At 39.3% G+C, this 25538-nt stretch overlaps 1 protein-coding gene across 3 annotated transcripts in view; it reads right to left on the reverse strand.

The window, feature by feature from the left end:
* The window catches only part of birc7 (baculoviral IAP repeat containing 7), a 60487-nt gene that overhangs the window by 25060 nt on the left and 9889 nt on the right, over positions 1 to 25538 (reverse strand). For all 3 annotated transcript variants that reach the window (XM_039735575.1, XM_039735574.1, XM_039735573.1), the window contains exons 2-4: positions 11379 to 11478; positions 9501 to 9594; positions 9347 to 9392 (exon numbers count right to left, since the gene is read on the reverse strand). In XM_039735575.1, coding sequence (XP_039591509.1) covers positions 9347 to 9392; positions 9501 to 9594; positions 11379 to 11478 — 240 coding nt within the window. The remainder of the gene's footprint in view (positions 1 to 9346; positions 9393 to 9500; positions 9595 to 11378; positions 11479 to 25538) is intronic.

Consider the following 25538-nt stretch of genomic DNA (forward strand, 5'->3'; position numbering starts at 1 on the left):
GACTGATAACACAGTTGAAGACACGTGTGATACGAATTAAAGCAAACAGTTTGAAAAAAATCTCTCTGATTCAATTATTTATGATCTTTTCTAGAGGTACCGGCAAATGTGTCCAAGCTATTTTAGAATATCACTGTGAATAAGTAATACTTTATCTCTTTTCATACTTGCTTTACTCAATGACATATCAGTGGGTTGCAGGTATTCATGGGACAAGAGCTTTTTATTTAAGCACTTTTTCGATGAGCTGTAATGATACCAACAAATTTTTCCATGTCTGTAAGTAAAGATGCTAATAATAAGTATAGTGAAAGCAATAGTAGTCAGTCAGGCAGCCAATATTAGTGTTTTCGTTGTTTTTACTCAGTGTGGTAATTTATTGTAATTTGTTTAATGTGTTATTTTGGTCTGTGATATCTTCACCTTTTGACTATCTGTTTTAAGTACAAATTTTTGCAAAGAGAAGCAATACACTGTTTGTTTTCCCACCTTGTCATTTCTTCTAAATTAATTAGTCATTTGCCTTTGTCACCTATGAAATCATTGCTAAAGAGAGAAGACAGCTACAAGGAACAGATTGAGGAAAACCACCGAGATGCATTTGGAACAACTGATCAAAGGGCTCTAATGATTAAAATATATTACTGTTTCAGTGACAATTTAAAACTGTTAATTATGATTCACAGACCATCAAAAAATATATGCAGTTTTCTCCCTAGGATGTAAATGCAATTAATTTGAGGCAAGTTTAAATATAATAATATCTTCCACTCAGAACTGAACTGTTGAGGCACTAGCAGTTTTGTCACATTTTCAGCATTTAAAAAATAGCAGATACATTTCCATATTTGGTGTAATGTAGAAACCGATGCCGTCCTGAGGAGGAGGTTGAGAGGGTTTGATGGTGACACAACAAAACAGACAAGTGTTTAGAACAAATCACAGCACAGAAACTGCACTCATTAAAGTAGTAAATGACTTGCAGGTAAATGCAGACAGAGGCCATTTATCTGTTCTCATCCTCCTCGATTTGAGTGCCGCATTTGACACCATTGATCACAATATTCTTAGAAATCACCTTAGTCAATGGGTGGGCCTCTCTGACAGTGTCTTAAATTGGTTTGAATCCTACCTGACAGGGAGAAAATTCTTTGTTAGTTGTAGTAATTACAACTCGAAGACACAGGATATCCGATATGGTGTTCCACAAGGCTCTATCCTGGGTCCGCTGCTCTTCTCAATCTACATGCTTCCGTTAGGTCAGATTATCTCAGGTTACAACATGAGTTACCACAGCTATGCTGATGACACACAGCTGTACTTATCAATAGCACCTGATGACCCCGATTCTCTTGATTCACTAACACAATGTCTGACTTGTATCTCAGAATGGATGAATAGTTACTTTCTCAAGTTAAATAAAGAGAAAACTGAAATCTTAGTGATCGGCAATTATGGATACAATGAGGCTATTAGAAATAAACTGGATACATTAGGATTAAAAGTCAAGACGGAGGTAAAAAGCTTAGGGGTGATTGTTGACTGTAATCTGAATTTTAAATCACATATTAATCAGACCACTAGGACAGCATTTTTTCACATAGCTAAAGTTAGACCTCTTATATCACTGAAAGAAGCTGAGAAATTAGTTCACGCGTTTGCTTTCAGTCGCCTAGATTACTGTAACGCACTCCTCTCAGGACTACCCAAAAAAGACATAAATCACTTGCAACGAGTGCAGAATGCAGCTGCTAGAATCCTAACTAGGAAAAGAAAATCCGAGCACATCTCTCCAGTTTTGATGTCACTACACTGGTTACCTGTGTCATTCAGGATTGACTTTAAAATACTGCTTATGGTTTATAAAGCCTTAAATAATCTCGCTCCATCTTATATATCGGAATGTCTGACACCTTATATTCCAAATCGTAACCTTAGATCCTCAAATGAGTGTCTCCTTATAATTTCAAGAACAAAACTTAAAAGAAGTGGTGAGGCGGCCTTCTGTTGTTATGCACCTAAAATCTGGAATAGCCTGCCAATAGGAATTCACCAGGCTAATACAGTAGAGCACTTTAAAACACTGCTGAAAACACATTACTTTAACATGGCCTTCTCATAACTTCACTTTAACTTAATACTGATACTCTGTATGTTCAATTCATCATAATAACTATTCATGGTGACTCTAAAATCCGTACTGACCCCAACTCTCTCTTCTGTTTCTTTTTCCGGTTTCTTTGTGGTGGCGGCCTGCGCCACCACCACCTACTCAAAGCATCATGATGCTCCAACAATGGCAGAAGTCTACGTGACCATCATCATCAAGTCCTTCCGTGAGAACCCTAAATACAAAGAGGACTGTTTGATTTATGTTGGGTAGATTGCCCAGAGGGGACTGGGCGGTCTCATGGTCTGGAACCCCTGCAGATTTTATTTTTTTTCTCCAGCCGTCTGGAGCTTTTTTTTGTTTTTTCTGTCCACCCTGACCATTGGACCTTACTCTTATTCTATGTTAATTAATGTTGACTTATGTTTATCTTTTATTGTGTCTTCTATTTCTCTATTCATTATTATTTAAAGCACTTTGAGCTACTTTTTGTATGAAAATGTGCTATATAAATAAATGTTGTTGTTGTAAGTGCTGAACAAACCCAACTGCATGGCAACCACTATACCTGGGTGGCTCCTACTCATCACATGTGGACTTGCCACAGGCAAATTGGGCACAGAAGCACAACTCCACACTGTATCAGTATCAATATACAGAAGTTAGTGATATCGTCTTTGTGAGACATGAAAATCTCATTAGTCCTAGAATGGTAAAAGTCCCAAAGAACATGGACTTTCAGAGAATGATGTCAACTTGGTCCTACTTTTAGGAATTATATCTGGCCCACGTCACACAACTTTCTCCTTACTTTGCTCACTCTTGTTAGAAAAACATCCATGTCGCATGGGTCAAACCAACATCAGTTACTTTTCAAAAGCTAACAAAATATAAATAATTGCTAAGTGCAAGAGCCTGAAGATGGATATCATTTCTCTGAATGGACGTGTCATGCATTCTCCCTGACTATAGACGATTCCGGTTAATTGGACCACCGGTTAATCGGACCAGCCGCTTATTCGGACCGAATCCTAAAGAACCGAAACAGATCATATTACATAAGCCTAATATTGTTCGCTTATTTGGACCAAAATTCCGTTTAATCAGACCAAAGAACGTGACAGAGAATAAGAAAGAGAAGCCACAAGTTGCCTGCAGAAAGCGGATGTAAGCGTAAAGCGGAAGACCAGGAAAGTGATGATGATGACCCTAATGAGTTAGTGCAAGTGACAACACAGGATGCCAGGAAATGCATTGAAACTTTGCACTGCTATTTCATGCAGGAGGGAAAATGAAGGCAGTCCCACTGATGCATTAAATGTTTGTGGTGATTTTGTTCAAATGCAGTGCGTCAACAGAATGCGTCAGATCACACTAGACAAGTTCTTCAAACGTTGACTGTAATTTGGTAATGTAACCTTTTTTATTGTGCTTTGCATGCTGAGTGTCATGTAAATCGTTTCGAAGAATTTGTAGATTTCTTTTTCAGACCACCGTGACCCTGTGTTCGGATTCAGCGGGTTAGAAAATGGATGGATGGATGAAGTTGTAAGCAACCGTACATGTACCTGTACGTAGTTCTTCGTTTGTACGTTCGCCATACGCATGTGCAGCACAATAAAAGTCATATTGACATTTTAATATGTTACTTATAGCATGTCCCGTCTTGGTTGCACATGTATAGGGCATGTTCGTGTAATCGAACCAGCCGGTTATTAGGACCAAAATGATTGCGTCCCGATGTGGTCCGATTAACAGGAATCGACTGTAGTTGATGATTTCTTTAATTTGTCAAAAATGTTTAAAGATTTAAAGCAGGTTTCAAACAAACATTAACATTTTTTGTGTTTTATTATGCCATATCAATTAAGTTTGAAACAGTGCTATTAACAGCACTGCAACCCAAGATTCCAAAAACAAGACTGCAGTGCCATAGACGACAAAGAACTTAATTTGAGGTAAACATAAAACTACAACAGAACTGAAAATGTTGGAAACAATGAAAATCTGTAGACCTCTGAATATTCAAAAATAATTATATGAAACATTTTTTTTGATCGCTTTAGGAAAGAAAAAAAAAAAAAAACCAGAAGTCAAGTTCAGTAAACCACAAGTTCCTAGGATCTGTTTGTGTTCAAAAGCAAGGAAGGTTCTAGCATTTCAGAACTTTCATTAAAGGCACCAGATTTCATTGTGATTAGGTTATGTCAAAGACACAAATAGACATGGATACCCAAATACCTGCCAGAAATAGTTACACTGTGGTCAGAGATGGCAAAACTTGTAAATTCATTAAAGCTGGGATCCATAACAACATTTTTACTATGTAAACTAGGAACAAAATAAGACATAAGAATAGTTTAGAAACAATCTTTCCCTCTAACCCTTCTCCCAAGTCATTGTATAACTACTGTAGGAAATATTATCAACTCTCCTAACTGGCGTTTTGGTTGGATCACAGCTACATTTTAAGGGTAAGAGGTAGTGATACTAGTAACTAGTGATCAGCTGATGATCTAAATATTTGATTTTCACTACAAAAGACTCGATCGGTGAATTGGCCAAACACTAAAAAAAATTATTGTTTCAGCCCCTAATCTGTACGGTCATTTTGTTGCAGTGCTCCTTTACGTGTGGTATTACAGTAGTTGAGCTACTGTACGTTTGTTTTATGCTTCAAATTTCCTGTAAACAGAAAGCAGTAAGGCAGACTTTACCGTAGACAGAAGATTGGTATAACAGCCTTTACATTAAAGAAAGTGGAGTAATAAACAGAGAAAAAGGAATCTGAAGAGTCAGCCTGTCCAATTAGACAAACGACAAGAAAAGCCACTTTAAGGAATTCAGACCTTTTTATTTTGTCCTTTAAAACAAACACTTCTTGCCTGAGTTTGAATGGCGAGCAAGCGAGCTTGTGTTGAGTATAGCAGCTCACATTTTCAATTTGAAAAAATGATGTAGAAGAATTTGAAATTGCAGCTTAACAAACAATAAGCTTCTTAGCTTAATAGCACTTTTTAAAATGTGATGTTAAATGTGCCAAGTTTTCAACATTAAGATATATTTCTGATAAGTACATTATGGAAGAAATAAAACAATATGACAGCTTGCAACTATGACAAGCATTTTATTTTCTTTTATGCCATATGTATTATGGACAAATATTTTCTGTACACATTTTATTAGTTAAAAAAAGTATGCATCTATAATAATAAAAGGCAAAGCCCTCACTGACTGACTCACACACTGACTCACACACTCATCACTAATTCTCCAACTTCCCATGTAGGTAGAAAGCTGAAATTTGGCAGGCTCATTCCTTACAGCTTACTTACAAAAGTTAAGCAGGTTTCATTTCGAAATTCTACACGTAACGGTCATAACAGTCGATAACGGTCGACAACGTCCGCCATGTTGAACTTTCTTATTTATGGCCCCATCTTCACGAAATTTGGTAGGCGGCTTCCCTGCGCTAACCGAAACCGCTGTACTTACTTATTTCGATGGTATGACGCCACTGTCGGCCGCCATATTGATCTTTCCAACGTCACCAATTTTCAAACTTCCCGTGTAGGTAGAAGGCTGAAATTTCGCAGGCTCATTCCTTACAGCTTACTTACAACAGTTAAGCAGGTTTCATTTCGAAATTCTACGCTTTACGGTCATAACGGTCAACAACATCCGCCATATTGAACTTTCTTATTTATGGCCCCATCTTCTTGAAATTTGGTAGGCGGCTTACCTGAGCTAACCGAAACCAATGTACGTACTTATTTCGGTGGTATGATGCCACTGTCGGCCGCCATATTGAACTTTTCAACAGTCTTTGTTACTTATGGGCCCATCTTCAAGAAATTTGGTACGCGGGTTCCCAACGCTAACTGAATCCTACTTACGTACATTTATACGTCCATAGCCTGCAGCTCGGTCACTATGTGAGGCGGCGTTTGGTCCCCCATCCCAATGCCTCCCATGTTGTTGGCTGCCTGCCTATATAAGACCGTCCGTCGCTCCGGTTTCTACATTCCCTTCCATGCTTCGCCAAGGGATTCACGTCTCCCTACTGATAACTACAGCCTTTTTATTTAATCCACGGCTTCTGCGCTGTTTTATTGTTTATTTATTACAATTATAGTTATTGTGTAGGTATTTTACACTTACTTTACATTGCTCAGGTACCCATTTCCTTTATCATTCCAACCCCCATTACCATGTCTATTGAGATGATCATATTGCACGGCCATATCAGGCTCACTCTTGATATCCGGAGGAACATTGTGTCTTATGTATTGAATTACTGGGACAGGTTCAAGGTGTGGACTGATGACGGTACAGGAGATAATTATACTACACAGGAACACTAGAAGAGTGAAATGCTTAAGCCCTTCACCTATGGATCTGCATGTGAGTTGATGGCTGCCGCTGAATTGTTCGGTTGTTGTTTTCAAGTGTACCGAATTGATGTTTATGAATGTTTAAACTCTCAAAAGCTGGATGTGATTTTATCGATGAAACCGGTTGTGTGCTTACAACGCTTGATAGATGCCAAATGTCACTTAAACACAACAAATCCTGCAAATACTGTCGTAATTGAAACAAACCATGAAACTCAAACCGATTATGACAGCAGCAATCCAAGCTGTGAGATTTGAGACAAGATTACTGTTCACATGGCCAACTGTACGTTGCACCCTTAAGAGTAAGCTCAGCGCACAGCTTGGTCATGTTACAACCAGAGTTGTAATTACTTAGTACATATTCTTTAATTTCTCAATTAAACTGGCACTTAAGTCTTCAATCTGCCTCAAGAATGATTAATGAAGGTGGTAGGGAATGAGAACGGTGCCCATACGCATCTGCTGCAAGGCCGCGCTGCTGAGAGTTGATTCTACAATAAAATAAAATGAGTAATAAAAATCATCACCCCGAAAGCGGATAGTAGACGTCACATAGTATATGTGTACCAAATTTCAAGTCAATAGGTCAAACAGTTTGCAAGCTACAGGTGATTTAAAATCCTGGACAGACAAATGAACAGCCACGGTAGTGTATTATAAGATCACTGAGCAATAACCCTACAGAATTTCATTTTGTTAATCAAAAATATACATATAACATCTGTGTTCTATAGATTGTCAGGGATGCCAGGGGCAACGACCCAGCCGGGACGCCTTGAGGGACCGGAAGAGGGTCTATGCCCACCCTGGATCACGTGGTGGCCGCCATCCTGGTTGCTTTGGGGGCCACGGGTAGGGGGCTTGGAAGCCCAACCCTGTAGGGACCCGTGGTCACCGCCAGGGGGCGCTCCAATGCCTTGGGGACCCTGGACCTCAGCACTTCCGCCACACCAGGAAGTGCAGGGGAGAAGAGGAGAAGGGACACCCGGAGAGCTTCCGGGAGAACAGCCGGCACTTCCGCCACACTGGGGCATGTCCTGGGAGGAGTGCCGGGAAACACCTGGAGCCCATCCGGGGTGAAATAAAAGGGGCCGTCTCCCTTCATTCGGGGCTGGAGTCGGGTGGAGGCAGTCCGAAGAAGAAGGCATTGTGTGGCCAGGACTGTGTGGGGGGTTTGTGTGTGCACCTGACTTTATTGTAAATAGTTGTAAATAAACGTGTGGTGGTGATTTACAACATGTTTGCCTGCCTGTGCCAGGGCTGCGTCCACAAGATTTATTATAAAAATACCAAAGTTAATATAGAACACAAGGCTTCTCCATATCTAGTTATATAGGATCTTGGTGTAAAAAGTTTTTAAAGTGATAAAAAACACACACACAATCGGCCTATCCGGTAACGAATTCGGTAATCTGTACCTGTCCTAAAAACCTCCTGGCGCATCACTAGCGAGAGGAACATTACAGGAAATGAATAACAATGATGATCTGGTAAGATAAAAAAGGAAATCTCCACAAAAGTAAACTTTTATCTTGTAGGTTTAGTTGGGGTCAGCCCAATAAGTGAACAGTATGATTCATAACTGAGTAGCCTGTTTTATGAAGTCTGGAAAAATGTCCCACTTCAAAGTGTGGGGGAGTATCTCTCCCAGTAAATAAATAAATAAATAAATATATATATATTTTAATTTCACACCTTGTATTAATATTGCTTTAATTTGCATATTTTTCAAGGGTACACACTGTGCTAAATTTCCATTTCTGCTAAAGAATTAAGTAGAAACTTGACTTTTTGTTAAGAGGTGGACAGAATTCAGACTAAAAGTATGCATCTTTAAGAATACAGACATATCTTTAGAAGCAAAGCTTTGAGTTTAAAGTACTGATGTCTTACTTTTTTCACACTTAATGGGTGTGATTATGAAATGGAATAGAACAGTATATTCTAAGCAGTTTATTATAAATTAAAATAGATAGATAGATACTTTATTAATCCCCAAGGGGAAATTCACAATAGTTTATCCTTTCGTTGTGCAACTGTTCTAAAACTCACAAAAAGTATTTACGTTCACAGTTAAAAGTTATAACTAAAATTAAGTAGCTATAGCATCACAGTTTTTAAAACGATGTACTGTAACAACGCTTTTGTCAATATACATGGGCATCTTTTGTCAGCATCTGGACCTTTTTAGTGTGAACACATTTACAGTACTGTACCATTCAAAATTGCTCCTTTGTGTCTTACTTTACACTTAAACCATCTTTTACCTTAAAAACACTTTTATGTGTGCCTGTAAACCTCAGCCTGAAGTTCAAACACACTTATACTGACAAAATGGTCTTGATGAGTAATTTATAAGACTCCTCAGTAAGACCACGCCTGAATTGGTTAACTGCCTTTACAGTTCAGAAATGCATGCTAATGGGGCTAATGACCCCTCTCTTCTCTCAGCAAGCCCCAAACCATTTTCATATATAACTGAATTAATAATTACAGACAAAGCAGAAAGCAACATTTCACTACTTTGGAATCTAGAACCGCATTCTGGCACTTCTGCTTGCCATCTCGTTGATTCTAAGAGGACGTGTTAAGTATGAGGACTTGTGCTTTGTGCAGCATTCCAGTGCTTAGTTTTCTTTTCCCACTTATCAAGTTCAGCTAATAGAAGGCAGCCAAGGTTGACTGGGTGCCCAGCCATTTTCCGAGAAATAAAGAAAGAGCAACAACAAAAAAAAAAAACTTTGTTTTGCTACACTGTAATCCATTTCAGTGCATACCCAGCGTTTTATTCAGTACAAAGGATGCCTGACCCTGAACTCATTGACACGTTGAGACTGACCTTGTCCTGAAGTGATTTCCCCCGTGGCTATTGCTTCTGAGCTGTTCTAAAAGAAAACAGTGACAAGTCAGAGAAGGCAGAGATGTGGCAGCAAATTTTACTTCTGGAAAAAATAGATCTGTTTATGCAACTGGGTTTTCAAAAGCCCACTCACGTTATTGCTTAAGGATGATTCAGTGGCATTAAAATAAGAGTCCTGGATGTTGCTGACGTAATCCCTTCCTCTTACGTGCAGAAGAAATTCACAACTACAAAGGAAAGATTTAGATCTTTATAATAAGTAATTTGATGTAATATCACACACTCAGTTTTTCAAATCCTAAACAGGCAGCAGTAAGTGGACATTTCAAGAAAATATAGCACTGCATGTTCCTGTGAAAGCTTGACTTACTAACAAAAAAGGAGCATTGACTCATTCAATTCGCCTTTACAGATAAATTATAAACTAATTTTTGCTCACATGTATGCTGTATGCATCCAAAAAACATCCTTCAGCCTTCATTATAATTAATCTAAAATATCAAAGGCTTTTAATTTTAAAAGTCCAATAACAAAAACAACATTTTAAAATTATATTAGCAGAGATGCTCAGGATACTAGTCAATAAAGACTAGTTCTTCTGGCAACGTATTGCCATTCATGGACTAGTTTTGGCCTATTAGTAGTGACAATACAGTGATTTGAGTTTCACATTATTAAAAAATTAAAAATTACAAAACAATGCTGTTTCATTACCAGTGAAATTCAGGCTACTGACCCAGGAAGAATGGTGTTTAGCATATATAACTAACCACAAACTCCATTTATTTATCTTCTCTGCAACCTTGTGCTTTGCCGATACCAGGACTACAATTCCCATCATGCAGCTGGGCACTATAGTTGATTGGAGGGAAATTTTATTAGCGTACACAAAATTTAAATCTAACTTGCAAAAGCAGAGATTACAGCTAAGACTTCACTTATTGTGTTATCTTCTCAACTACTCTGGATAATAATTTCACTGCCTCGTTGGATTATATCTTTTGCCTTAATCGTGGATTGTGTTTAGCGATGTTGAATTTTCAAAAGACACTGTTCCCCCCATTAATTTTCCACTTGGACCCTTTTCTGAAAAACGTAAGGGTCCAAAAGGTGTGGCTAAACTCCTAAGAAGCAAAACTTCAAAAAAAAAAAAACCAAAAACTCCAAAATCCTCTTTTAAGTTCCATGATTGTAAAATAGCATGTGAATCGAATTTTAACATCAGTTTCACAAAACTGTATGTGAATGGAAACTGCTGTTCTACTCAATGTTCCCTAATATATTTTTGTGATGTTACATTTTTATACAACCTGTGGAGTGAGATTCGGACTGCTAGACATGGACAGTAGCAGCGTGATGCATGTTAGTCAAGCGTGCAGATAGGAATTTCATTGCACTGTGTACACGTGACAATAACTCTGAAATTATATGATGACACTACATTTTTATCAAAACATAGCCTTACATTTTGAAAAACCCAACACTGCTGCATACATGCATATTTTTACCAAGTGCAGTAGAAATAAGTCATGGACACAACTGAATGACTTCCATTTTTAGTACATGGTACTGTTGATGGGGTATGATAGAACGAGAAAGACGGAGGACGGCATTACTAACGTTTACGGTTTTTTATTGGTAGACATTTATGCAAGTCTATTTTATGATGATGCAGTTAAAATTTCAAGCTTCGATATACAACATAGTGATTTGTGGTGATTTTAAAATTAAATTATCGCATACCACTGTTGTCTAATAATATGAACCCCCCCTTCCCCAGCCCCCTCTACTGCAGATGCTTTCTGCTATCCATCCATATAACATATGCTGCAGTTTCTGAGCATGTAAGGATACTTGAACACACTCACTCATATGTCTACATATAGCCAACACCTCCACTTTTCAATTAAATATCAAATTCAATGTAGCTATCCATTTACTCCATGCATCTATTCTTTTAAATAAATCATTTCTGATCAATAATATAAATCAGCTCTCTTAGCCAGCTTACCGTGGAAACCACTTTGCATGCTCCCTCCAGGGATCATCTCCTTCTTCCCAGTTGCGAAGCCCTCCATCACAATAGAAGCATTTCACATTGTCGCTGTGGCCTGCAATAAATGAGAAACAAATGGGACTTTTTGTTAAATCACATATTGGTAACTGGTGCCAAAGTATTTTATTATGGCACAAAAGGAATTATAAACCTCATCAAGCACCTGCTCAAAATGTCCACCCTGGTTCAACATTAAAGCATTCACTCAATCAATCAATCATTATTTTACGCAGAATGTTATAAAGTAAACAGTAAGGAAATGCACATAATACTTCAGCACACCCTCGCCTCAATGCCAATCACGCTCTTTTTGATAAAGCCCACAATTCAGATTCACAGTTATGAAAAAATTAGTATTAAAAATCCAATTCTGACACTAATGTCATGACTTAGACTGGTGTTGGGCTGGTGTGGTGTGGTAGCCATTGAGTGTTTTGTTCCACTCATTCAGCCATATTCAAACTTGCTTAATCCATTTCAGTATAGTGGGGTCTGGAGACGACAGTATTTAAGGTGGCATCAAGTGGAAACACTCTGGATGGGGCAACAGTCTAGATGAGAACTGATTCGGCCACAAGGGGAAACTACATTTTTTTCTACTGCAGAATATTACTTCCACACACACTCATATTGTCTCTAACAATCACACTTTTAAGGCGTGAGTGGGAAATGTTTAGAAACATCCACAGAGATATGAAGACAGCATGCAAACCGGGATTCAAACATCAGTGTCCGGAGGTGGGAGGTAGCACTCCAAACCACTGGGCCTCCTTACAGCCCACATTTCAAATTCTGACTGCTAAAACCAAATCTGTTAGTTTTTTGTCTCTTTCCTTTCAGTTGGAGAAGTTAACCCATGAATGTTTTTCTAATCTTTACAGAACTATGAAACTGCCGTACATACAGACAACTGGTATGGTAAGAAGAGATGGGAATATGTCCATTGATCACTCGGTCAGTTGGTTGGGTTGCTGGCAGGCAAGCAGGTAGGTAGGTAGGTAGAAAGAACTTATTTCCAGGTGGAAATGTTTCTTTTTACCAAAGCTCTTTAAATACATAAATAGACAGATAGATAAATATACACTGTAAACAAGGGAAGAGAACAATTATAAAGGTTTGGGGAATTCACCAGATCTATTGTCGTCACTACCAACACAATATGGCCACGAGTAAGCATAAAAGACCAAGTCACATGAGACTGATCTGATGAGTAGTGGGTTCATTCTTATACTTTCTTGGCAGGAAGAGGTGGGATAGGAAGGGAGGTGAGGTCAGTAGAGGGGCGTGGTCTGGAGTCAGAAGTGGGTGGAGTTTTTTTTAAGTGATCTTCCCTTCTGAAGGTCTGGGGAAAAGGGATAAAATGCATTAGTGCTGTTCATCAACCTCAGTCTGTTGCTAACCCTCAGCTAAGCCCTCAGACTGCATCCCATGTGCACGTGTGACAACGCATATACCCAAGAATAACTACAAAGGAAGGAAACCTTCTGACTTTGCTGTCCCTGTCCCAGTGAGGCATTATGCAGGCATATTGCTGTTGGTATAAAGGAGCCCCAGTAGTGTTTCTTGACACACTTCTGCTGTATAATTTCCTTGGCTGAAAGTTGTCAGTGTTAGTGTGTCAGAGACAGGCTGTGCCACAATGTTCATAATAGTTTTGTCTTCATTCTTCCTCCAGCAGGTCCACAGTTGATCCCATTACTGAGCTTGCGCCTGTTAATTCAGTGCGCCTCTACTGAAGTGATGTTACTGGCCATCACACCAACATGTAGAAAATTTCACTGGCCATCACAAAGTTATAGAAGATGTGAAGGATGCCACTTCCCATATTAAAGGGGTGAAGTCTCCTAAGGTAGAAGAGCCTGATCTGCCCTTTCTTATATAGTTCCCCTGTGTTATGAGACCAGTCCAAGCTGTCAGATGTGGACCTCCAAGTAGTCGTAGTAGTGCACCACCTCAGCATCTACTCCCTGAACAGAGGCTCTTTGGTAAGTGACTTTTACTTTAAGTACAATGAAGTTATGTATTTTAATACATTCTTGTTCATCTTTGTGATGGAGTGTGATGATAGGCTGCATGTTGGTTGGACATGCAAGTAAGAAATTCACTGTACTCTGCACACTTGACAATACTACCATCACTACAGTGAAAGTCACTGTATAAAGAGTAGTTATTATGAACAGTTGCTGTGGTGTAGAAACCAAAACTATTAGTCAATGCAATTTTCATTTTCTTCATCACAAGGTTTGTACTTTCAGCCAAAAATCATTCAGCCAGAAATAAAGTTCTGAAATACGTTGTAGCCTATAGGGGCCAGAGTTTGGAAAGTGACTGATTCCAATTTGCATTGGTGTGAAATGAAAATAGCTATTTTGACTTGACTGTCAGTACACTTTTGGAGAGTACTGCAGATTCAGCTGGAACAACTCAGCACACTGCTATTTTGGGAACTGTATTCAGAAGCAGGCTCTGACATTCCTCCGGCTAATGATTTTTTATTTCTTTTTCTTGGGAAAAGAGATTCACGCCTACAGATTTTGGCATTCACATCTGCCTACATCAGTAACAAATCTCTTTAAAATATCATCCTACCATGTAGGGAAAAGGAGAAAGAATGAGTTCTTTGTTATTTCATCAATCCCTGAATAAGGCACAAAAAAAAAAAACAACCGCTCGACTGTACTGTATCAATTTCCTAAGGTAATCTGACAGATCAAAGAATAGAAGTCTTTTTTTTAGCTGTTTCAATTGCCATTGATTCTAAATTATTAAGAGGATTTGTCAGCCAAAACAGTTCCACCTTTTGAAGGGCAAAGATTTTTATTTCCCTGACACATAATAAGAATCCATGTGCCCTGACTGGCTCAAGGGAAGCTTTTCACTGCCGATTTATTTCTCCCCAATAGCCTTCTGAGATGTGCTCATCAGCTTTTCTGAACACCCCTGACTCGTGGGTGGCTCAGCAAGGTAGATTTTAATGAGCGAAGTACTCCTTGGTAAAGAAAACTGCACCGACTCGAGCCTTAAACAGAGCCCAGAGCTATTAACAGCCTCTGCTAATCTCATGTTGTTACAAGCTTCCTGGGAATTCCATTTGAAATGTGTGAATCCTTCCCTTCAGAGATCAGTTTTCATTATTTTAAATCACTGGTCAGAGGTAAGGCTGACCAGTTCACCCAGACATTCTCAAGTCCGGCCTCATGTGGCTGTAGCCATGGCATATTTTCATTCTTTAAGAACGTAACAGTTTCATTAGTTACGTAAAATTGTTGGTTAATTATAATTGTTGTTGGCTTATTCTGGGAAATTAGAAAGGATGTTACAAAAGTCCCGGTGGTGTGCAGTTTGCTCTTCTTGGAAATTAAGCAAACTACAACGTTGGTAATTTTTGTTGAATTTGTTTTGCTTTGGCAGTTTCTCAAAAACACATCTTTTCACTGGACTCGGGTTACAAATGGCATTGCATGCCACAATTGATAAAGTGCTATTCATATGACTGCCTGTTTGGTAGAAATAACTCTTTCAAATCGCTTTTAGAGAAAAAATACACTTTATACCTATTAACAAACAGCAATGTCCTGACTTTAAGTTAGGTGCTGGATGGACTCCAAGGGATTTTTTTTGTAAGCTTCTGATTGTATGCTTATTTTGAATGGTCGTGAGGTGTAAAGAGAGAATAAAACCAGAGATTTAATTAAAGTTGAAATCCACACATCTGAACATACAGGTTCATTTAAACACTCACCACAGCCAGATCTGATAGCCTAATCCAGGGGTCTGCAAAGTTGGTCCTGTGGGACCTTCTTCTTCTGGTATATGGCAGCTCCGGTACCACTGTACATATTACATTGCTGCCAAGTTCCACTCGGAGGAAATGTATTACTAATGTAGTTTCATCTGCCCTAATTCAAAACTCACTGTATTTATATATTTTATTAAAGACTTGAAGAGATTCATGTCTCCTTCTGGATCACTTCAAAAATATCATTAAATTGCAGCCCTTTCTGTGTAAATTTTCTTGCAATTCCTTGCGTTGTCTCCTATATATTTCACATTTCATTATAAAATGCTCTAGATTTTCAGTTTCCCCAAACCTTTGACATTTCCCATTTATATGTGTTCCCATAGTGTGCAAATATTTGTTCAGGCCATGAAGACTTACTGTAAGTCAAGTTTAGTGCTTATTAAATCTTTCCTTTAAAATTATACCAGTGGAGTACCACTCCACTAACCTTTGGATGAAATCTATAAAAATGTCTGCTTTTATCACTATTATTCCAAACTATTTGCCATTCAGATATTACACCTCTATTAATCAAATTTGTGACTTCCTTTTTCCTACTGGTATATCCATTTCCCATATAATTTTTTCTAGAACAGTATTTTGATGCCCTGGGGCCTCATGTATAACTCTATGCGTAGAACTCACACTATAACATGGCATAAGCACAAAAGCAGAAATGTGCGTATGTAAAGAAAAATCCAGATGCACAAATCTGTGCGAACGCCAACTTCCACGTTCTTCCGCTCCATAAATCCCGGTCAGTGTGAAAAGTAACGCACGTGCACGCACCTGCTGTCCCGCCCCAACTCCTCCCAGAATTACGCCTCTTTGAATACACAAATCAATATAAATAGCCCTTTAAGCTCAGCGTTCTGTGAAAAGACAATGGCAAAAGCATGGGGAAAATAGAAGAATTTCAGTGAATACCAAGTGGAGGGAAAGAAAAAACGTACTATTTGTTGGTTTAAACACTCGTATAAACAACAAAAGGAAGTTGATCAAGTGACATAGCGTGTCGGAGAAACTCGAAAGCTCAAGTTCACAAAGTTGCGCAGTGCCCGAAATAAAAAAGAAGTTGTCAGATATCAAAGTCATCGTGAAAAGGCAAGTAGCCCACCGTCTGAGTGTCATATGAAAACTTATTAGGGTACAGAAAAAGAAAAAAAAAGGCACACAGTGGGAAAACACAAAATGTTAACTTTAATCTCAAAATTTCCACTTTAATCACATAGTTTATTTTGTCATTAAAGTAGAACATCATAAACTTCATCTTAAAATCGTTTAATTTACTAGTTTCTCAAATGCCATCGTAACTAAAGTAGCACGTTAAATGCTTTGTTTTGTATTTGATCTTCTATGTGCTCTATGTGCACTACGTGTTTCTTAAACAGGCTTTCTCTTCCTCCGACAGGACACAGAATCCATTTCATTCATAATATTACAGCTCTCTGAATAATTAAAATACTGAGATGTATACTTGATATCATTTTCATGATGATAGGAGTTAAAGCATGTTATTAAACATAGGAACACAGTGGTGCAGTGATTGTTCATGTCTCATGCAAGATGCTTGCTGCGCCGTGCACGACCTTTGGTGAAATAACTTATTGCAGCAGTACTGTCTCTTTCAAACGTACTAACCCCCAATTCCTGTCCTTCCTTTTCTTTCTCCAAATACCCAATCGCCACACAATCAGCTCTGTAATAGAAGTTAAGCCATCCGTAAGCTTAGAACACAGATTCTTCAAAACTTTTAAGGAACATTGAAATATCTTCGTAGTACATGTTAACTTATGCTATCCATCCAGTGTCATGCCAGTCCCAGTAAGAATATAGCGCGAGGCAGGAACAATCCGTGAATGTGGCGCCAGCTCCATGCTAGTGCTGCAACACGGTGTCATCACATGTTCATTTATTAACAATATAGATTATTTAAATGAAGTTAAATTTTTATCTGTATAATATAATAAAAATATTTTGCTGCATTTCATCTTAAAAATGATTTTGTCATCATATGTAAATACATGCTTTATAAAGTGGCTCATGTTATGCAATATTATAACTGTATCGCAAGTTTACAATGAGGTAATTGTACTTATAAGTACAAAGCGTTCTACAAGGAGCAATTGATGGACTGATTGAGTGTGTTTATAGTTCTTGGGATGAAATTGTTTCTGAACCACGAGGAAAGGCTCTGAAGCGTTTGCTGTATGGGAGCAGTTCAATAGACAGCATGGCTGAGGCAGCGTGTGCTTGATGCTGTATACCAATAATTCTCTTTCCAATCAGCTGCTGTACAGCTGTGATTCCCCACTCAGATACAGTGATACAGATACTCTGAGTGGTGCAGTGAGAGTAATATGGAAAAAGATGATCCACTGTGGCAACCCCTAACGGGAGCAGCTGAAAGAAGAAGAACAAGGTGCAGTAAGAGTAACAACGGTAAAGTAGCTATGGTATTTAGAACAGTTTGACCATTCTGTGGACCATTATATTGTTACGGGTTAATTACAATCAGATGCATTAAACCAATAAACAGTATGAGGTTAATTTCAGTGTATTTATAAAGCCAACCCAGGGATGTGGATCTAAAAAAGAAAGGGTAATCACATAGGAACAGTAGCACTGCTTTGACACTGGGTGCCGCCAGTTTACAAAACTGAGCGCTGAACTTGTGTACGCCAGGGCATGAGCTACTGTGAAAATATGCGTGGCTTTACACCAAGTTTAGGTTTTATACATCGTGATTTGAACGTGTAAAATGTTCGTACGCAACATTTTTGTGCATACGCACCGTTTATACACGAGGCCCCTGGTGATGTTACGTGGCCAGTTTGAAGCACTTCGAGGCTATATGAAAGCCAGGGAGATTCTCCCCCATGTGGCCAAGTAAGAGCCCATTAGTTCAGTTCTGTACCTGAACCCTGAGATGTATCATGGCACTTATGGTGGGAACCAACCCTGAATATGGTGCCTCTCCTTCATATAACTTGGGAACTTTAAGAATTAAGCAATACATTCATTTAAGAAATAAAAGAGTGAGTATTGTAAAATGACTTTTGTTTAAAGTAATTAACTTTTTAAAAACATAGGGATCTTTGCCCCCTGTTTGTTTCACTCGCCCACCTGCTCCTCCCCCACCCCCCGGGACAAGCTATGCGCTAACCACTTCGCCTCTGTGTCGCTCGCGTTGTGAAGGGGGGGGGCTGAACGCACGCTAAAGAGATGCGGTCAGATCAGCTGCTGGCTTGCTGCTGCTGCTACTGCCGAGCTAAGTATTTTGCTTGTCACTCTGCGCGTCGATCATTTAAAAGCCTGTACAGCAGCTGTCCTTTTGTCTCACTGCCTTGTCTCGCAGGAAGTTAAAGTGCCTCCGAGAAAATCACGTATCGTCTCCTTCCAAGATTTTTTTTTTATAATAGAGACACATTTATTTTTAAATATAGTTATATTTACTGTGACAGGGTACTGAACACTCAAAAGAAGTTATACAATAGGTTATTGTTCTGAAGATCCACAGATGACACCAGCATAATGAGGATACAACACCTTTATATGTCAATCTGCAAGGACAGGGACCAGTGGGGCCACATATTTCATCTTCCTTCACTAAAAGGGACAACCACAGTAAAAGACAGAAGAGGTACACCTTAGAGGAAAGGAAGGGCAAGTGCACCAGGACATCAAAAGAGAGGTAACAAAGCAAGAAGTAAGTGAGTCTGATCCTCTCTTTCAATAGCAAGTGATGGCATGGAGGGCTTGCTAAAGGTTAGAGGCTTCCAGGTCGAAAGGTGGAAGCACAAAGCTGCTAGCCAGGAAAGCAAAGTCCATGTTGTCCATTTAAGCCCGAGACCAGTGATGATTGCTAAGAATTCAGCAGTTTCTCACCTGGACTGCTAAAGAAGCACACCCAGCCCTTGAATGGCATGAATGGGACTCTGCAGACCATTTAAAAATGCAGACAAAATGGAGCCTGCTTGGGAGATATGGTGCTTTGTGGGGTACATTGTTATAGAAATGCCAGTAACAGCTAGAGGGAGCTCTAGGTGGATTTCATGTAGCCATAGTCTGTAAAAGGTCCATGGAAGGGTCTAAAGTTGTTTTTTAAGTAAGGCTAAGATAAGTAAACAGTCAAGAGGGGAGATGGCTAAAAATGCCATTGGTGGAACAATTAGGGCAGGGTCATAAAATGTCAGGTAGATAGGTGGTTTAGCTACCCAACTTCATAGACAGAGGCAAAAGAAATGTATGGAACTGGGTCTGGAGGGAGCAGGTAGGTTTTAATTTTTACTTTTCTTTATATTTTGTTTTGCATGTAAATCCTATGTCACATTACATAACTCAGCAACAAGGTTATTATTGTTAACAGTAACAAATGACCAAAAGTAGCTATGAAAAGATATTCTTGATTACTGAAATAAAAATGTATCTTTTTAAGAAAATAAATTAAACTAAAACTATAAAATCCACAACACAAATTATGAGAAAAAAATGAGAAAAGCATTGAAAATATGAAAGCTAAGTCAATGGCACATAACATGGCATCTAGTCAGAGGGGATGTCAAACTTTACAACTGAAGTTGTTAATTTTATCATCCTGAGAGTATCAGATTACATGATAGGGAATTACACGGTATGACAAATTATACAACTCCAGGAAGACTCTCAGACTTTCAGAGTATCGCAAATTTTCTGGGCGCCATTGACATGCTACCTGACTGGTGTTGTACAAAGGCTTTCAAAGTGTGAGGTCTTCAGCTGCAATCTCAACCCTTTTATTTTCCTTCTTCAGTTCTATCATGGTACAATAAAACGCAAGACATCAGACAGATGAGCCCCTCTTCTGTTTCCACAGTTACCTCCTTTCCTTCTTATGCACTGTAGTTCTGGGTGAGCACACATTGGTTGCTAGCTCTGACACACACACGCAATTCCGTCCCTCTAACTACACCACGACGGTCACTAGAGTGCTCTTTAACCATCCCAACTCACTACATTACGTAAACGAAGTTGGCAAATGTAACTGCTGGAAAAATTGTGCAATGCGGTGGGAGCTGTACAATAATCATTCCCTTCTCTGCTGCTAATTTAAAAAGTCCTAAGCACTAGTTACAATCTAGCTCCTGAGCTTCCAAGACTGTCCTCACTGCAGCCTTTAACAGTGCAGTGCTGGATACTGGATGCTGCTGGTGCACCAATCTTTTTCTTTGCAGTCTGTTAAATGAGGCTTTCTGAGACAGAAACAGCAGAAACTACTTTGAGTATATCCCAGACTGAAACAAAAGCAAGGTGTATTATTGTAGGCATTCATGATCATTTTTTGACTCAAGGGCTAACCGAGGACCGGACAGACCCTCAAGACGATGCTGGCGGTATGTAGCCCTTAAAAGAATCATGGTGTTCTACAGCAGCTGAACCTGAGGGTACATCCTATGCTGCTCTTCAACACCTCCGCTTTTTTCCTGTGAGATTCCACTCCTGTACCTCCAATGTGCTCTTATGCTAGTCTTCCCATTCTGCAATGGAAGATGCAAATCTCTTTTTCTCTTTGACTTATATACACAAAGACGCCTCTGTTCTAAGCAATTTACATTTCACAAAATGTCCCTTGGTTGAAACCAGTGATTTCACTGCTTTTAATGGTCTGCTATTATGCTCATTTTTCTTTGTCTTCTTTTCTGTCTTTTTGGTATGCCTACTGTTGAGGTGGAGTGGAATTGATTTTGGTATTCAAAAGCACTGCCGTAGAAGTATCATTTAAAGTTTGACTTGTTTTGAACCTGATGCATTAAACTCTTTTGAATATTCTTCAAAAGCTGTGTTTTGAAGATGTAATAAATTTATCCAACAGTGTGTGGTTTTGTAATTTATACTAGACAGCATGCATTTTTGAATATTTTTTACAGTATTCTTGTCAGTTATTGACCATGATCAGTGCTTTTACCACAATGATGAAAACTAAAAACAAAAGTGAAATTAAAAAAAAGGCTCAACTGAAACTTGTCAGAATGTAAAAACAAAACTAAAACTTCTAATCCACTTGTAAAACTAATTGAAGCTACACTAAGAATGAAAACCAAAATAATTTAAATAAAAACAATAACTAATATGGGTGGTGCAGTGGGTAGCTCTGCTGCCTCACAGTTAGGAGACCCGGGTTCGCTTCCCGGGTCCTCCCTGCGTGGAGTTTGCATGTTCTCCCCTGTCTGCATGAGTTTCCTCCCACAGTCCAAAGACATGCAGGTTAGGTGCATTGTCGATCCTAAATTGTCCCTAGTGTATGCTTGGCATGTGTGTCTGTGAGCGCCCTGTGGTGGGCTGGCGCCCTGCCTGTGGTTTGTTTCCTGCCTTGCGCCCTGTGTTGGCAGGGATTGGCTCCAGCAGACCCCCATGACCCTGTAGTTAGGATATAGCAGGTTGGATAATGGATGGATGAGACAATAACTAATTAAAATTTGAAAACTCTATTAACCCAGGACTTCTATTTGTAGAATATGTCAAACTGACTCTCATTACCACCAAGTGTGTCAAATAATACAACTTGGAACTGCAAGGTGACCGACTACACTCTTTCATTATGACTGTTCACACACTTCCAAATCTCCTTTACAATGCCAAAATATCACAAGATTATGTCATTTTGTGGCAGCCAGTCAAAGTGACCTTCTGTAGACTTTCAACACGAGTGCTACCAAATATTTTGAGAATTTCAAGCCCATATTTTTCCTTTTTTTGAGCAAACACTGCCGACTCCATATTTTGATAACCCTCTCCAAACACTCTCTTTGCATGTTGTCTTGTAAAGGTTCTTGTTGTTTACTTTTGTCGGCATTACGCATGCATTGGACTTCAGGTTGAGTTTTCATTGACTGTCAATTCTCATAAACACAACAGTCCACCCTTCGACTGGTGACTCGCTATAATAAAATCAAACAACTCTGATTTTGTCATAATGAGTAGCTGAGCACTACGATGGAGTTGTACAAAGTAAATGACTGATGGTCATAAGCATGTACTACAACAGTTCATGACTCTCTGTGGGTTTCTTAAGATTATGTAAATGAATGATACAAATGACAAATTGTGGGAAAGGCTGAGTAGTGTAATGATGACTTAATGCACTTGGATTTTTTGTTCTTAGATTAGGTAGAATATTTTGATATTTTATGGTGGGGAGACTCCAGAAGAGCAGGATTACATTCACTCTCATATTAAAAATGCCAGCACCAGATACAAAAAATTTCTGAAATATCGCCAAACGCCTTGGCAAGTGTTTTAATGGATTCAATTGAGGCAGAAGGGTCCTCATAAGAGAAGTTAATCAGTAGCAGAGAATAGTGCTGACTGTCAAAACCCAAATGTTTTAATTTGGGAAAATGGTTCAAGGGGTTCTTTAGAGTAAGTGGGCAAAAATCAGAGAGAAGAGGTCCGATGCTTCAGTAAAATTTACTTATTCTATAATAAAATATAAATACATATGAATAGTAGAATGCAGTAACAATAGATTATAGAAACAAATATATGCTTACAGTAATATATTAAAAGAAACAAACTTATGCTTACAGTAATATCAAAAGACCCAGAGCCATCATCCTAGACCAGTAGACTGAGGGAGCCCGCATGTCAGTCTCGTCGGAGGATCAACTCGTGTGCCTAGTCATCAAAGTACCGGGCATACCACGGTTGAGCTTCCAAAGAAACTGAGGGCGGAACCTTCCCTTATATACTAATTAGGTGTCCTTGCCCAAAAGCGGCCTACGTGGAAGCAGTGTATGCAGAAGTGATCAGTTTCAGCACACACCCTTTCCCACGAGACACGGTATGGTTTTTCCTCTACTTGGCCCTGACTGAGGCAGTGCCTAGTACTAGAAGACACAGTAATATGCTTACATGTGAAAAAAGCCTCTCAAAGTGAAAAACAACTCCTTACATAGCCTTGGCTGTATCTTTAGAACACTCCCGGCTGTTTTTCCCAAAACATTAGTCTGCAGCTGGTTTTGCACTGAAGCGACCAACACCCATCTTCACTCTTTATTTTACCTCTGCTTTTTACAGAGAAAAATCCTTCCATTACACCGACAACCAAAAAACAGAATTTAGCACAACTGGAGTGGCCAATCAAACACTGCCTACCTCAAAAGTGTCACGGACTGATGTAATGTTTTTTTAACTTCCTTTCATTTTGTGGACTCCTCAGAGCTCTGAGGCACATGATAACATGAAGAGAGCAATATAAAAAATAAGCAGCTATAAGCAGTATGAGTGCATGAGTGAATGAAAAACTGCACTTTTATCAGGTCAAGACAAATTTCATGATCTGGCATACAAATGATATTTTTTGTTTCTTGGACACTAAAAAATGTGTGATGGAGACTCAACTCTGTTAGCTGTTTAAGTAGCAGTGAAGTTGCTGGAGAAGGAAGTAAAGCTGGGAGAGTGGAGTGAGAGGTAGTGGTGAAGATGACAAGTACAGTGCGTGGTTCTCAGCGCACATATTGAAGGAAATTAACTTGACACTTTTCTAGAATAACAGAATGATGTAACACATTTGGTGTCCATGATACTGCCGTTATTTTAAAAATACAGTCCCCACTAATGTTCATCTGATAAATGCATCCCTGTCTTTTGAGTCCATTTTTGCAAAATAACAATAAAAATAATGACTTAAACATTGCTACTATCGAAAAATGAAAAGAAAAACTACAATTATCAGTCACAGACCTTTTACTTAGGATGAAATGCTAATTTGTGATTATTGTGAACCCCGGAAATTGCCAGGACACAATGGTGATGCTTGAAAAGGCTAAATCTTGCTATTAATGCAACCTTATCTGACTGCCAAAAATAAGGTGGTGGAAAAAGTGCACACTTACGTTATTAACACTAAAGGTCACCAATCTAATAATGTATTATTAAGTAACTTAAATAAGACAAGACATATCATTGAATGTGAAAGAATCAAGTGAAAACAAGAGTGGCAGCGCATTTGTCACCTACAGTATGTTTCTTCTATTGTTTATTATTAGAACTATAGTTAAACAAAAATAGATGTTATCTAAGGAAAAACAAACAGTGCATGGCTTGTCTGGTCATATCCAGTTTGTTCTCTCTAATGTTTCATTACACTGCAGTTCTTTTGTCTTTCTCTTTTTTTGTAAATACAAAGCCATTAGCTTAGCTGTTACAGCGGAAATGACTCCCACATTTGCTCTTTTCAACTGACACTAGTTGTTATTCAGAAAGGCAAAACTTTGAACTAAGGTCTAGAAATATAAATATAACTTTGTGAAAATGGAACTAATGATACTCAATATGCCACCACCAACTTGCTCCTGCCAAGTCTACATGTAAACATAAACCAATCACAAATTCTATTCTTAAACAAAAAAACAATCAACAGCATGGGACATTTTTTTAGGCTTTTAATAAATTAAAAGGTGCAGGATTTGATTTAAGAAAGGGGACCGGAGGGTGTGTTCCAACTACAGAGGGATCACACTCCTCAGCCTCCCTGGAAAAGTCTATTTGGGGGTCCTGGAGTGGAGGGTCCGTCTGATAGTCAAACCTCAAATTCAGAAGGAACAGTGTGATTTTCGTCCTGGTCGCGGAACAGTGGACCAGCTCTACACCCTTAGCAGAATCCTGGAGGGTGCATGGGAGTTTGCCCAACAAGTCTACATGGGTTTTGTGGACTTGGAAAAGGCGTTCGACCGTGTCCCTTGGGGAATCCTGTGGGGCGTGCTCTGGGAGTATGGGGTACCGGTCCCCTGATAAGAGCTGTTCGGTCCCTGTACAATCGGTGTCAGAGCTTGGTCCGCATTACTGGCAATAAGTCAAACCCGTTTCCAGTGAGAGTTGGACTCCCCCAGGGCTGCCCTTTGTCACCGATTCTGTTCATAACTTTTATGGACAGAATTTCTAGGCGCAGCCAGGGTGTTGAGGGGGTCTGGTTTGGTGGACTCAGGATTGGGTCACTGCTTTTTGCAGATGATGTTGTCCTGTTTGCTTCATCAGACCGTGATCTTCAGCTCTCTCTGAATCGGTTCGCAGCTGAGTGTGAAGCGGCTGGGATGGGAATCAGCACCTCCAAATCTGAGACCATGGTCCTGAGCCGGAAAAGGGTGGAGTGCCCTCTCAGGGTTGGGGGAGAGATTCTGTCCCTTGTGGAGGAGTTCAAGTATCTCACATGTGAGGGAAGAATGGAGCGTGAGATCAACAGGCGGATCGGTGCGGCGTCCGCAGTGATGCGGGCTCTGCATCGGTCTGTCGTGGTGAAAAAGAAGCTGAGCCGTAAGGCAAAGCTCTCAATTTACCAGTCGATCTACGTTCCTACC

This window comes from Polypterus senegalus, chromosome 14 (genome assembly GCF_016835505.1).
Source record: "Polypterus senegalus isolate Bchr_013 chromosome 14, ASM1683550v1, whole genome shotgun sequence".
Classification (NCBI taxonomy): Eukaryota; Metazoa; Chordata; class Cladistia; order Polypteriformes; family Polypteridae; genus Polypterus; species Polypterus senegalus.